This window comes from Sebastes umbrosus, chromosome 18 (genome assembly GCF_015220745.1).
Source record: "Sebastes umbrosus isolate fSebUmb1 chromosome 18, fSebUmb1.pri, whole genome shotgun sequence".
NCBI classification, from domain to species: Eukaryota; Metazoa; Chordata; class Actinopteri; order Perciformes; family Sebastidae; genus Sebastes; species Sebastes umbrosus.
In genome coordinates, this window is record NC_051286.1 from 1,277,548 (window position 1) to 1,290,873 (window position 13,326).

General features: G+C 38.0%; 1 protein-coding gene across 3 annotated transcripts in view; it reads right to left on the reverse strand.

The window, feature by feature from the left end:
* Positions 1–13,326, reverse strand: part of xrn2 (5'-3' exoribonuclease 2) — a 45,373-nt gene that overhangs the window by 28,377 nt on the left and 3,670 nt on the right. For 2 of the 3 annotated variants that reach the window (XM_037750771.1, XM_037750773.1), the window contains exons 3-18: positions 12,966–13,077; positions 12,636–12,747; positions 12,299–12,357; positions 11,939–12,028; positions 11,658–11,730; positions 11,175–11,225; positions 10,860–11,017; positions 10,308–10,382; positions 9,898–10,031; positions 9,072–9,129; positions 8,854–8,961; positions 7,728–7,772; positions 7,389–7,520; positions 6,913–6,957; positions 4,466–4,560; positions 773–908 (exon numbers count right to left, since the gene is read on the reverse strand). In XM_037750771.1, the coding sequence (XP_037606699.1) occupies positions 773–908; positions 4,466–4,560; positions 6,913–6,957; positions 7,389–7,520; positions 7,728–7,772; positions 8,854–8,961; positions 9,072–9,129; positions 9,898–10,031; positions 10,308–10,382; positions 10,860–11,017; positions 11,175–11,225; positions 11,658–11,730; positions 11,939–12,028; positions 12,299–12,357; positions 12,636–12,747; positions 12,966–13,077 (1,483 nt within the window). The remainder of the gene's footprint in view (positions 1–772; positions 909–4,465; positions 4,561–6,912; positions 6,958–7,388; positions 7,521–7,727; positions 7,773–8,853; positions 8,962–9,071; positions 9,130–9,897; positions 10,032–10,307; positions 10,383–10,859; positions 11,018–11,174; positions 11,226–11,657; positions 11,731–11,938; positions 12,029–12,298; positions 12,358–12,635; positions 12,748–12,965; positions 13,078–13,326) is intronic. The other variant, XM_037750772.1, reaches the window with a different exon arrangement.

Below are 13,326 nucleotides of genomic sequence, written 5' to 3' on the forward strand. Positions count from 1 at the left end.
GCTGATAATTTCATCTCAAGATAAAGATCAATATTTTACAACAATAAAATGATTTAGTGTATAATCACACTGCAAACAATAAAGTGATACTGGTATCTCTGCTGCGTGGAGGTTTGTTTGTCGAGACACTCGACGGTAAGCAGTTCTTGACTTTCAACAAAAAAAAAAACTGTCGCTCTGTTTAAAACACCGGTCGTCCATTAGACGTCTTTTCTTTGGACACAACGAGGTGAGTTTGATCTGAGATGATCAATTATAAACTGAATTTGGTTTAAAAATAAAACTAAGGAGAAAAGAATGAGACCAAAACCTTTCAGCAAGTTTTAACGTTCCTTGTCAAACTTCATTGAACATTGATCAAATTCTTATTTTTATGACAGGAAAGGTCATGGAAAAATCTTTCAAAACTGTTGAGCAACCTGTATCTGAGCAATAAATAATTTATTTTTTTTTCAGATTTGCTGTTTTATTAATTTAAAGATTTTTCACCTCTGAATTAAGGGTGCCACATCATTTGTGATCTGATAAGTCACCAAAATCATTAGGATAGCTCAAAAGGAAGCCAATATTAAAGTTTATAACACTGGTGTACAGTAGTGTTTGGGAGAAGTTACACCAATGTCCATATTTAACCACTTTAACAGGAAAAAAAACAGTTTCTCAGCAGAATAGAAACAGTACAGATGAAATGATCTCATGACAGTCCAGGTTATGACCCTGTTTTAGTGTATGAGACGGAGTAAATGAAGCCACAGAGTGATTTCAGGGTTACCTGGTAGTAGTAGCGCAGCACCCAGCAGAGACCCTCCACGTAAGACTGAACCACCTTCTTCCTGAAACCCTCATCCGACACGTCCACGTCAAACTTGGTCTTGTAGTATCTCTGCTTCCAGCCGTCCTCCCATAACCTGCAGCACACATCGACATATTATATAATATACAGTATATCATACTTTACTGATCCAAACTTTTGAAAAGACGGATTCTGTGCAATTTTATTTATCCAGTATACTGCACTTATTCACACTTTACGTTTTAATCAGTCTTTCTGTACAGTCAAAATGTGCTCAGCTCAGCCTCTACAGTTTGATCAACTGGTCATAATTTGTAGGTTAAACACTACTTATGTACTACTACTACTACTACTATTAGGGCTGGGACGATACATCCATCACCTGATTCAATACTATCACGATACTTGGGTGACGCTTTGGACATTTTTCTGACTATTTTACCGGACATTTTTCAGATTATTTTTTTTTTTTTTATTATACATTTTTCAGATTTCTATTTTTCATTTTTTGGACTATCGGACATTTTTCAGACTTTTTTTTAATCGGACATTTTAAGACTTTTTTCGTCACACATTTTTTAGACTTTTTTTTTTTTTTTTTACATTTTTCAGACTTTTTTTAAATCGGACATTTTTCAGACTTTTTTTAATCGGACATTTTTCATATTTTTCTTATTATACATTTTTCATATTTTTTTTTTTTTCATTTTTTGTACTATCGGACATTTTTCATCACACATTTTTCCGACTTTTTTACCGGACATTTACAGACTTTTCTTCTCTTTTTTTTCTCCGGACATTTTTCAGATTCTTTACCTTTTTTTTTTTTTTTTTTTTTTTTACATTTTTCAGAATATTTTTTTCTTCATCTTTCAGACTTTTTTTTTTTTTTTTTTTCAATTTTCAGATTCCCCCCCCCCATTTTTTGGACTATCGGACATTTTTCAGACATTTTTTTTTTCTTTCCTTTTTCAGACTTTTTTTTTTACCGGACATTTTTTTGACTTTTTTTTTTAATCGGACATTTTAAGACTTTTTTCGTCACACATTTTTCAGACTTTTTTTTTTTTTTTTTTTTTTTTCCATTTTTCAGACTTTTTTTTTTAATCGGACATTTTTCAGACTTTTTTCTTTTCTTTTTCCATTTTTCATATTTTGGACTATCGGACATTTTTCAGACTTTTTTTTTTTTTTTTTTTCCATTTTTCAGACTTATTTTTTACTACTTCCTCTAACTTCTCCAAGGTGGTCTCTAGCTCTCCCGTCAGCTCCGTTCTCTTTATCCATCCATGGTCAGCTCCATTGGGGCCGTTTCAAAGCAGAGAACAGAAATGTCAGTATATGGGTCTCCACGGAGATGAGCGATGGCCGGCTCGACTGCACGTTACTGCGATACGATAACGTTTCCTGTCCGTGACAGAGTTAGCATGCAGCTTTAGCTCTGCTTTTCCTGTCAATGTGTGAAACCCAAAGTGTTTCCATCCTTTACTGGATGTGTAGTGTTTACAACGCTAGATTTAACATGGGAGGGTGCAGGTCGTATCAACGCTGACCCTCCAACGCTTTAGACTTTCTTGTTTCGGCTCGCGCCGGCCGCTTGCTATTTGTTTTGATTGACGGATACGGAACGGATATGACGTCACGTTACTCAGACTACAACAATACAAACGGTAACTTCCTTCTACCTCCACATAGACTCAGATGAAGCAAATATCGGTTCTGGCAATGGTCAAGTAGACCTATGCTCAGATAATTGCCTCTTCTACGTCATCTGGCTCATTAAATAATTAGCAGGCCTGTATTTAATAGTGGTGCAAAGGTTGTACAGTCATTGAACTGTTCGGTTTTGCATCCCTTCTATATACCTCTTGTCATAAAGCATCATAATATTGATGAACTCTCTTGGGAATCAGCTGTCCGGACGCTGTGGCTTTAACATTATTTCTTCCATCACTTCTATTGTTTGTGACCTTGACATGTAAATGTATTCCACCGTTGAGTGTAAGGGAGTATTGGATGAGACAATCACATGTTTGTAGAGTAAATGTACCTAAATGATGCATTTGCTTATTAAAATGCTGCTCTGTTCATCTATAGGCTGAACAAGAAAAACTGCATTAACTTCCTCCCTGCTGCTGGAACAGTTTAATGGCTTTGACTTCTCGGTAGATTTGGGGCGGCGACGCCGTTCTGCACTCATAATCAAGGCCGTCCAGGCATCTGTGTGGCGGATCCTCGGAGCGGCCCGCGGGGAGCGCCGACTCCTGAGAGGAAAGCCTCCATGAATACCAATTTAGCCCGATGGATTTAGCAGCTCTGACGAGTGCGTCACAGAGGAATTTACTCGAATGTTCCTGCTTTCCATATTAATCACGTGCGGAGGGAAGTGGGAGCTGTTCAGCGGAGGGCTGAGTGTGTTAAACAGCTTGTGCTGCAGCACCGTGGCATTAATGAGTGAATCTCTCTGCTCGTGTTTGTTAACGCCGTCTTCGCTGAGTGAAGCTGGTCTGTAAATATTTTTTTTAAAAGGCATTTTATTATCATGCACGCTGTCTGGTGGACACTTATACTGCAAACTAGAGCTGCAACCATTAGCTGACTTGGTGATTAGTCGATCAACGGAAAAATAATCGCAAAACTATTATAATCGATAAATCATTTTTCATGGAAAAATGTCAGAAAATGCTGTTTTCAGCCTCTCAAATATGGAAATTTCCTGCTTTCCTCTGTTTTATATCATATTAAACTGAATATCATTTTTCAATATTTTCTGACATTTTATAGACCAAACAATTGATGGACTAATATATAAAATAATCTGCAGATTAATCGCTAATGAAAATAATAATTAGTTGCAGCCCTTCTGCATAAATCCTGATTTACCAGCACACTACACATCCAGTAAAGGATGGAAACACTTTGGGTTTCACACATTGACAGGAAAAGCAGAGCTAGACAAAGCAGAGCTAAAGCTGCATGCTAACTCTGTCACGGACAGGAAATGTTATCTTATGGTGGTAACGTGGCGGTGGAGCCGGCCGTCGCTCTCGTCTCCGTGGTCAAATGGGCCGACGCTACGACTGTAGAGCACCCAGATACTGACATTTGTGTTCTCTGCATTGAAACGGCCCCGATGGAGCCGACCATGGATGGATAAAGAGAACGGAGCTGACGGGAGAGCTAGAGACCACCTTGGAGAAGTTAGAGGAAGTAGAAACGTTGGACTACGTCCGCTTTTCAAAATAAGGTGTTAACAAAGGGAACTGTATATACAAAATACATCTATGGAAATAAGATTGATGGATTATATTCAACAGAAGTATAAAACATGACATGTCCCTGTAATATAGAGATTTTCCAAAGTAAAAGTCCCTAGAAGTGTATGATTCAACTTTTTCCCATGGTCGACTCTAGTGTTAAAAAAGTTAACAAAAATCACAATATACTTGTAGAATCACAATACATAACGAATCAGCACCCAAGCATCGTGATAATATTGAATCAGGAGATAGGTGAATCGTCCTAGCACTAATTGGTACTGGCATCGTAATTTTGTAAATGATACCCAGCTCTGCAGACGGCAGCTTGTATTGACTATAAATCTAAACACAGGACGTGTCCACGCTGCCACCTGACCCCTCCCCTACCTCCACTACGACGCCGCAGGTTTACCTGACGTTGTCTTCAGGCTCCGGCTCGCTGTCGCTGTCCTCGGCTTTCCTCTTCACCCCCCGGTTGTCTGCGCCGCCGCTGGGCCCCGCAGACGTCTGGAACAACAAAACAGGAATGGAAAGATTAAGTTGTAGTTTAAGAGAATCAGAACCATCTATAGTCTTATTTCATGGATATGTTATTATTTGTGTCCTTTTTTTCACTCATAAACTGGACAAACAATACCACCAACCAATAATCAAATACTATACAGATAAATACAAATACTGTTTTATTATTAAATAGTTTAATTTCATTGGTTTTTAATGTTTTAGGGTAAAATGATTCAGCTGTGTGTGTTTTTAGCATTTCTTGTTGTGATTTTTTAAATTGTCTGGTGTTTTCTTTACATCTTTATTTCAATAAAACAGTATAAATAAAGTTCTACGGATTATTTCTTAAGGAAGGTCACTAGAATATACAAAAAATAAATACAAACTTATTGAAGCACTAGTTATTTTCAGTTCATTATCACACAAGACAAAGAAAAGCAGTAAATCCTCACAACTGAGAAGCTGGATTTAGGGAATGTTTGATCAAAACGATGAATCGATCCATCAACTAATCATTTCAACTCCATTTGGCAGATGTTAATCTAACAAAGAAGTGATGCATTACATGCGATAAAAACGGACATGGTCAGTGATGAGATCTTGAATTTGAATCCATATTTCATAAACATATTTACGCCATACAGATAAAAGACCAAAGGGAAAATATAACAGTATAATAGCATCAATTAAAAAGCAGTTTTCAGGAGCATGTTATGTATTTGACGGTGATGTTTGTTATTACGTCATAAAAAACTACCGGATGATTATAAAACATTTTTCCTGAGTGAAAGATGAACTCTCTGCTCTGTCGTCTGTCTATGTGTTTGAATGAAGCCGATGGAAAGAAAAGATAAATGAATCACCACCGTAGCTACTTAGCCTTCCTGTTTTCTGAAGCCTTTGTGCTCTTTTCATTCATGTGCTAATGTATGGCCACCTATTGTTAAGTCGTACAGGAAAAACTGAACAGCTTTAAGAGACACGTTAAACGGGAACATGACCATGAACTGAAGCAGGAGACAGCGACCACGTTCAGACAGACACAAACATCAAATATACACATTAAAAAGGAGAGATCGCCACATTTTAACCATTTTTCAAGGATCAAGTTTTCATAGTTTGCTAAAGGAAAGATTAGCTTTTGATTTTGGACGTGCTGTGTTGAGACTTTTAGATGACTGCTGGGTGACGATAAAGATAACATTCAATTCAACTCTTTCACATGTAGACAAATAAACACTCCAGTAGGGATGCACCGAGACCAGCATCAGTGAGTTTAGCTGCAAGTTGTCGGCTGTGTGTCTGTCTGGCTGTATTTGAAACCTCATACTATACTACCAGTATGTACGGATTAGGCTAATATGTAGCATGTAGTATGCAAACAAAAGCAAAATCTCCAGTATGCCAAAAATACACGGATGTCATAGTGATTTGGAAAAAATCTCCAGTATGCATCGGACCAGTCTACCTCGCCTACTGTGCAATGCAAAGCGCTGGAACGGTACAAGCTACGGTGTTATTGAATTTGGCGTTTTAAAGGATTAGTTTGGATTCACCAAAGTCACACAATAACACAAACTAACTAACAGATGGAGGCAGCAGTAGTCCAGCAACTCCCGTGTTCTGAGAGGTAAAATTACTGTTTTTGTGAATGGAGTCTGGTGGCTTTGAAGGGAGAGTATAGATAACGGCTTCAGTTCCCCGTCAGAAAGGGCTGTCTGACAGCGAGGTAAAGGGCTGTCTGACAGCGAGGTAAAGAGGTGAAAATATTCTAAATATAGCGTACACTTAAACTGATATTGATTCTTGTCTAAAATGTGTGTTGCTGCTGCCCACATCAGTACATTACTTTGCTCCCATGATAATGGATAAGTACCTCATACAACCCCACTTTAAATCACCCAAACTATCCCTTTAATATACCACCAATTACTATGCCTGATTATTATATTCAAGGATCTAGTTAACCACATTTTTGAGGGGCAGATCACCACAAAATATGTTTGAGTGACAGTTACAACCAAGACTCTTTTCTGAATTTAATTCATTGAATTTGTAAACATGTTTTCTTTAGTTTTGTTTATTTGTTTTATATATATATATATATATATATATATATATCTATATATATATATATATATATATATATATATACATACATACATACATACATTAAACGATCCATCTTGATAAAGCTTGGTAGAACAATGATTGTCTTTATTTTAACATTTTATCATGAATTAATCCAGGAATAAACTGTTCTCTGCCTGACAAAGCCTGATCTGTTGTATTTTATAAATATATTAGAATCAAACCAACACTGTTTATGGTTTTTTTTATGTGCAAGTAACTTACATTGCCACCGTTCTTCATTGTGGACTTCAGGGACTGAGCAGCATCCTGGAGAGAAAAACCAACACTTCCATCATCACGACTGCACTCCTGCAGCGCTGATTCATCACCGTGTTGTGTTATAAAATGTCCTGACGGGGTCTGAAGACATCACTCAGAATATCACTATATGTAACTGGACAGCAGCCTCAAAACTACACATGGAAACTCTCGGTTATGTTTTATCGTCTTCATTTCTGTATTATATTTTAGGATTTTATAATAATATTTCTATATTAGAGATTAATCTCCTCAGCGACATATACCAGAATATGAGAGATCAGTATCATGTAAACAAACTGATACTAAACTCTTTATCACATAAGTAAAATACTATAAATACTATAAAGTTTGGTTTGTTTTAAGACCTGGAACTTGTCTGAATCATTTTCCAGACTTCCAGAGCTGCACAGAGACGCCATATAAAGAGCCTGTGGTACCTTGTTGTGCTGCATCCTCATGTCGTAGGCCTGGTTCCGGGCGTTCTGGACGGCCTCGGGTCGGTCTCGTCTCCCCAGCGCCTGAGGGGCAAACTGGCCCGAGGTCATGTAGGCGGGGCCCCGCTGCTCATTCTGCAATAACACATCGATTAATCTTTGCAGCTCTATTAAGAAATGAAAGAAAAACTGCTTCACAGATTCTGATCATCTTCTAGATGCAGTTTTATCACTGAAGAATTCCTCCTGTCTTGTCCGTACAGTTTTATCAGGTAAGATCTGCCAGCTAGTTTTACACAGAAAACAGTATTATCATCATCATCATCCACCAGCTTTACTCACCTTCATCCTCTTTTTTTTCTCTTTCATTCTTCTCTTGAAGCCTTCCTAAAACAAAGAAAATATGAAGACTTATCAATGTCAGAAAGAAATTAATTAAGGTCAGAATAGAAATATTTACTACTGGCACTCACCATTTAAACCAGCTCAATACTTTTACAATTACTTTACTTTAAGAAATATAAACCTATAAGTTTAGGGCTGCAACTAACCATTCTTTTCATTATCGCTTAATCTGCTGATTATTTTCTAAATTATTGATTTATTGTTCGGTCTATAAAATGTCAGAAAATATTGGAAAATGTCCATCTGAGTTTCTCAAAGTCCAAGGTGATGTCTTTAAATGTTTTGTTTTGTCCCAAACCCAAAGATATTTAGTTTAATATGATATAAAACAGAGAGCGCAGGAAATCTCCATATTTGAGAGGCTGAAAAAAGCATTTTCTGCCATTTTTGCATGAAAAATGACTTTTAACGTAGTAATTGTGTGTGTGTGTTTGAGCGTGCATGTAAGCATATGGATTTAAGTAATGTGTACGTAGGTGCAAGGTACGCCTGTATCTGTTTGTGCAGACATACCAATTTATGTTGAGGTATATTGTATATCGATATGCATGTTTCCATATTATTATTGGAACACTAGGTATTATATACCATGAATCAATTCAAGTTTAACGGTTTTGGAACTATATCTGTAAATGTATACATGTTCTTTTCTGTCAACATGAACTAATAAAAAGTAGTTCACAAAAGAAAAATACTTTTAAGGGTTTATAGATTATCAAAATAGTTGCCGATTATTTTTCTGTCGATCAACTAATTGATTAGTTGAATAATCGTTGCAGCTCTACAAAAGTTCTTAAATGTTAAATGTCTCTAAACACAAAAAGCCCTAGAGGAATTTAAAACAATCTAAAGTTGGCAAAATTATGATTTTAATTCAGGAACTATCTGAGAATCAAAGTTGAATACAAAAGTTTGGTTTCGATCTCTCTGCTACAGACACATTTCAGCCTGCATCAAAAAGTACTGAGGCCTGATACCACTTTATATTATTTAGCTTATAAAGACTTTTCTTTTTCTGAACCAGGAGTCTAACGATCACTGTGTGAAGTTGCAGAAATCTTACGTCGTCCTCTTTGCGCTTCTTGAAGATGTTGTCCTCGGCCACGCCCACCGCCGCCATGATGAGCTCAACTCGCTCCAGGTTGACGTAGCCGTTCTCTGTCAGGTAGCCCTGCAGACAAACACAGGCCCGGTGAGGTCACAGTACCACGGCTGCTTTAAAGACAAATAATAATCCACGACTGGAAACACTGAACGAGACGAACATGTGCTGATACTCACTCCAGTTTTGTGCACAACGTCTTTGTAGATACCGACCAGTCGATCTATCGCTCCCTCTCTGTGAGACACAAAAACAACACCGGTCAATAATTAAAGACGAGTCGTTCAGGATGGGACACTGAACAGACACCAAACACTGATTCGTCTTTGACAGCAGCAGGATATTTGGCTGCTTTGGCAGGTAACCAACAAACATTTGGTGCTCTATTTCATCCTTATACAAATAAAGAAAAGTAGTGAAACATAACAATAGAGGGCTGAGCTTCTCCAGTTTTCAGTCATCGGTGTTGGAGGTTAAAGTGAAGTGATGACAGGATTACAAGTAATAAAGGAAACACCTGCACCGTCTAAAGCAACAATACAACTGTCCTGCAATTAACCCGGTTTTTGTGAAGCTTAAAGAAAGCCGAAGTCTCGAGAAATTCTGGAATAATCGAGTCTGCAGGCAGTAAAAAAAAATCCTTTGACAGTGTAAGTACATTTATTATACTTCAGTACCTTTTTAAGGTCTTGAATACAGAAAACAGAGCTGAGTTAAAGACCAAAACATACAACCGCTACCACTTTTTCTAAAATTAAAGCCATGGGCCGTATTCATAAAGCGAGAGTTGCTCCTAGTGGCACAATTCTAAGAAAATTCTTAGAATTATGATGTTTTCTCAGAATTTTCCCTTAAAGTTAAGACTAGATCCTTGTACAGATGAAAGCTATTCACAAAGCAACTTAGCCCTTAAAAGACCTCCCAAGGTGAGAAACGGTTAGGAGTAGGGAGGAGGACTTTTAAAAGGCTTAAGAGCTTCTTAAAAAGAGGAGAAAATGATCTCACCTGATCTCTAAGGACGGCAGGTGCGGCAGGAAGTCATTTCCAACGAAGAAGCACATGAAGACCCAGTCGTCTATGCTCCTCTCAAAGTCGAAGGGAAACGGCAGGCTGGCCATGGTCAGCTCTCTGGCGAGGTACTGAAAACATGGAGGGAAGGAAGAATTATTATTATTATTTCTAAAAGGCAAGAGTTTGCTCTGGTACTCATTCTAGTTCAAACAGCCATTAAGACAACCAAATGTACCTGTGTGACATAAGCAATGTCCTATTAGTGGAGTGACATGACAGGCGTCATTTATTAGAGTTGAATGGATATCAGACACTATAGCGCCACCCTTGACCAACCATTGTCACTTTTTAAAATAAGGAAGCAATGACGTGATTTATTCCCCCAAAGAAGATAAAGATCCTACCTCCCGCAGAACACACAGCCTGATAAATATGAACTCCTGCTCAGACATCGGCATCGTGTCTGCAAACTCATCGTGCTGAAAGAGAAGAAGGAAAACAAAACAGATCAAGTCTCATTCGTGACACATTTCTGGATTTACAGACAGGAAGTTGTCATCATTTAAAACATAAACAAATCTCCAAATACTGTCGATACATAAGCAACAGTAAAAGTCACGTTGCGTTTAGAGAAAGTCAGACAGGAAGGTAAAAAGATGACAAGAGAAAAACTTTTTAATTTTCCATTTATGTTGCTGTGATCACTAAAATATCCAGATTGCGTCACAGCACCAGCTGACATAAAATTAAATCTGTCAAGCAAATGCAAAAACATAATATATCACAAAACATATTTGATGTTTGTTTGTTTCCCCATTTGCTCCATAGCTGAAGTACAGGATAAAATGTGCCATCTTAGTTCTGCATTTAAGAAAAAGTTCTGTTGTCATAAAAACCCCTTCCTGCCACAGTGCTTACAAACATGTTCTCTATATTGTCCATGTTACTGAGCTCACCTGTCCCTGTTTCTCTCTGGCCGTCCCCTGACAGTCTTTGATTTCATGACCTATCTGATTGCAGAGCGCACAGGGGCGGGGCTTGTTGGGTTTAAACTCCTCTCTGATGATGGTGAAGTTGGGCTCGTGGGTGGCGAGGCCCAGCATGATCAGGTCAGCTGAGAGAGAAAAAGGATGTTTATATGATGACAGAGTTGTAGACAAAGTAGTCAAACAGTTAAACAAGCTAACTTCTGGCTAATAACATTTATTAATTATTTAACTAGTATTTGATTGATCTTATTCCTTATATAAGACTGAAATGTAAAGGCTTACCATCAGCTCCACACAGACAGTGGTGAGTGTTGGGGTCGTGGTTTGGTTGAGCTGTCAAAACAAATCACAAACTTGAGTCAACAAAATGTCTGATGACATATCTGAACCTTCTGAACACACATTTTTAGTACAGCATGGTATTAATTAATGACTGACCAGTTTTTACTTGCACAATCACAAAAAAAATGGGTCGTGTCTAGAAGGTAACCCATAAATTGCCAAAACTCGCAAAGATTTGCAAAAACTCTTGTGAGACTCGCTGCCCGACGACCCATTGTAACCATAACCATTCAAGGTCAATGTTTAACCTTAACCATCTCTTGAGAGTTTCGCAACTTGTGGGTTACCTTCTAGACATGACCACCATTTTGGTCGCAGTCTGGAGTCGTGACCGTGCAAAAGCACATGTGCTTTAACGTACTCCTTTGTATCGCAAGAGGCATGAGTAAATTATTAGAACTCATCAGTGTAAGGCAGCTGTACCTCTCTGTCTTCTGATGTAGTCCATAATCTTGTGTTCACCTTCACCAGGAACACTGGCATCAGACAGGAGGACCTGGATAATAAAAAGGTATTAAAAAGTTAGCGACTGTCAACAACACAGTCCGTGTCAACATACGAACCGCCAAGAGCTGAAAAACTAAACATTAAGTAAAAAAGGATAATTAATTTTAACATTATTTTCTGATTGATCTATCAACTATTTTGTCTATAAAATGTCAATACGTTTCTGGTCGTATTTGAAAGGCCGAGCAGCAACACACCGTGATGTTCTTCCATCCGGGATCATTGCTGAGTCGGTCTGCGACGTAGTATCGGAGACACTGAGCCAGGTTGTCCATAAACTCTGTTCCCTGCAGACAAAACAAGTCATATCCGGTCATTCTGCTGTTTGTTGTAGTCAAAAATACATCTATATATATATATATATATATATATATATATATATATATATATATATATATATATATAACCAACAAGTGTACCAAGTTTGCATCACAAAAACTGACAAAACCAAAAAATAACAATAAACATTACCGTTATAAAAAAAAACACAGCAATAAAAGACACTAAAATATCCAGTAATAAGTATGAAAGACTGTGAAAACACTTCTCCCACTTACTGGAGTGATGCAGTTGCTGTCAAACCTCTCTTTAATCTCCTCAGGTGCAAGATAACCTCCTGTAGAGGAAATAATAAGTAAGATTACATAAAGAGTTAACATTATAAAAGACAAACAATCCCATAAATACACAGTGAAACATCTATCTGCTCAAAAGACACCAAAGAACACCAAAATGACCAAACATTTACAGACTGCGGAGCTGTCGAGGAGCTCAGAGAAAATAACGTCCTGCCAGGAGGAAAATGTTGTGTAATGCTCTGCACATCCTGAGGTTTGAGCCGACGTACATTCTCTTTACTTGTAGCAGGGATTTAAAAACAGCACAAACACACACCTCTCTCGATGATCTCCTCCCTGATGCGATTCTTCTCCTCCACTAGCTCCACTCCTTCTTTGGAGGCACGAAACCGCCGAGAGCGCTGCTGGTTCATCTTGGCCCGCGGAGCCTGGTGGAGTTAAACAGGATGTTGTTTCTACTGTACAGCAGCTGCTTTCAGGCTGGTCATCAGAGCTATTTTCTGTCTACGTTAACCCAGGTAACATCAGATTATTTGGAATAAGATAGAAACTGACTACTACCCTACCAGCCATATTTGACAATATGAAAAACAACATTTGATGGATAAAATCTAAGGGCAGGTTTCCGTCACTGAACGTTACTCACCACTCCGTCGATGGCCATGTAGAGAACTCTTCTGGGCCGCACAATATTGAAGAGGCGGTCGATGTACTCGAAAATGGCGACCATCATCTCATCCTCGTTTTTGGGAGCGGGTCTGTGGAGAGCAGAGGTCAGAGTGTGAATTTTATTTTTTATCACAATATTATGCTGTTCTTACATGTGGGGGGGTGTCATACCAAACTTCATTTAGAAATCTGGGTATTTTAAAGTTTCCTTGTTTAGTGTAAAAAACATTTCATAAATGGGAGATCAACACTCAAATTTGCATCTTTTACCATTTTAGCATCTTTGACAACCTTTTGCTGCTAGAACCAAACATCCAGGTTTGATCATAGAAACAAAA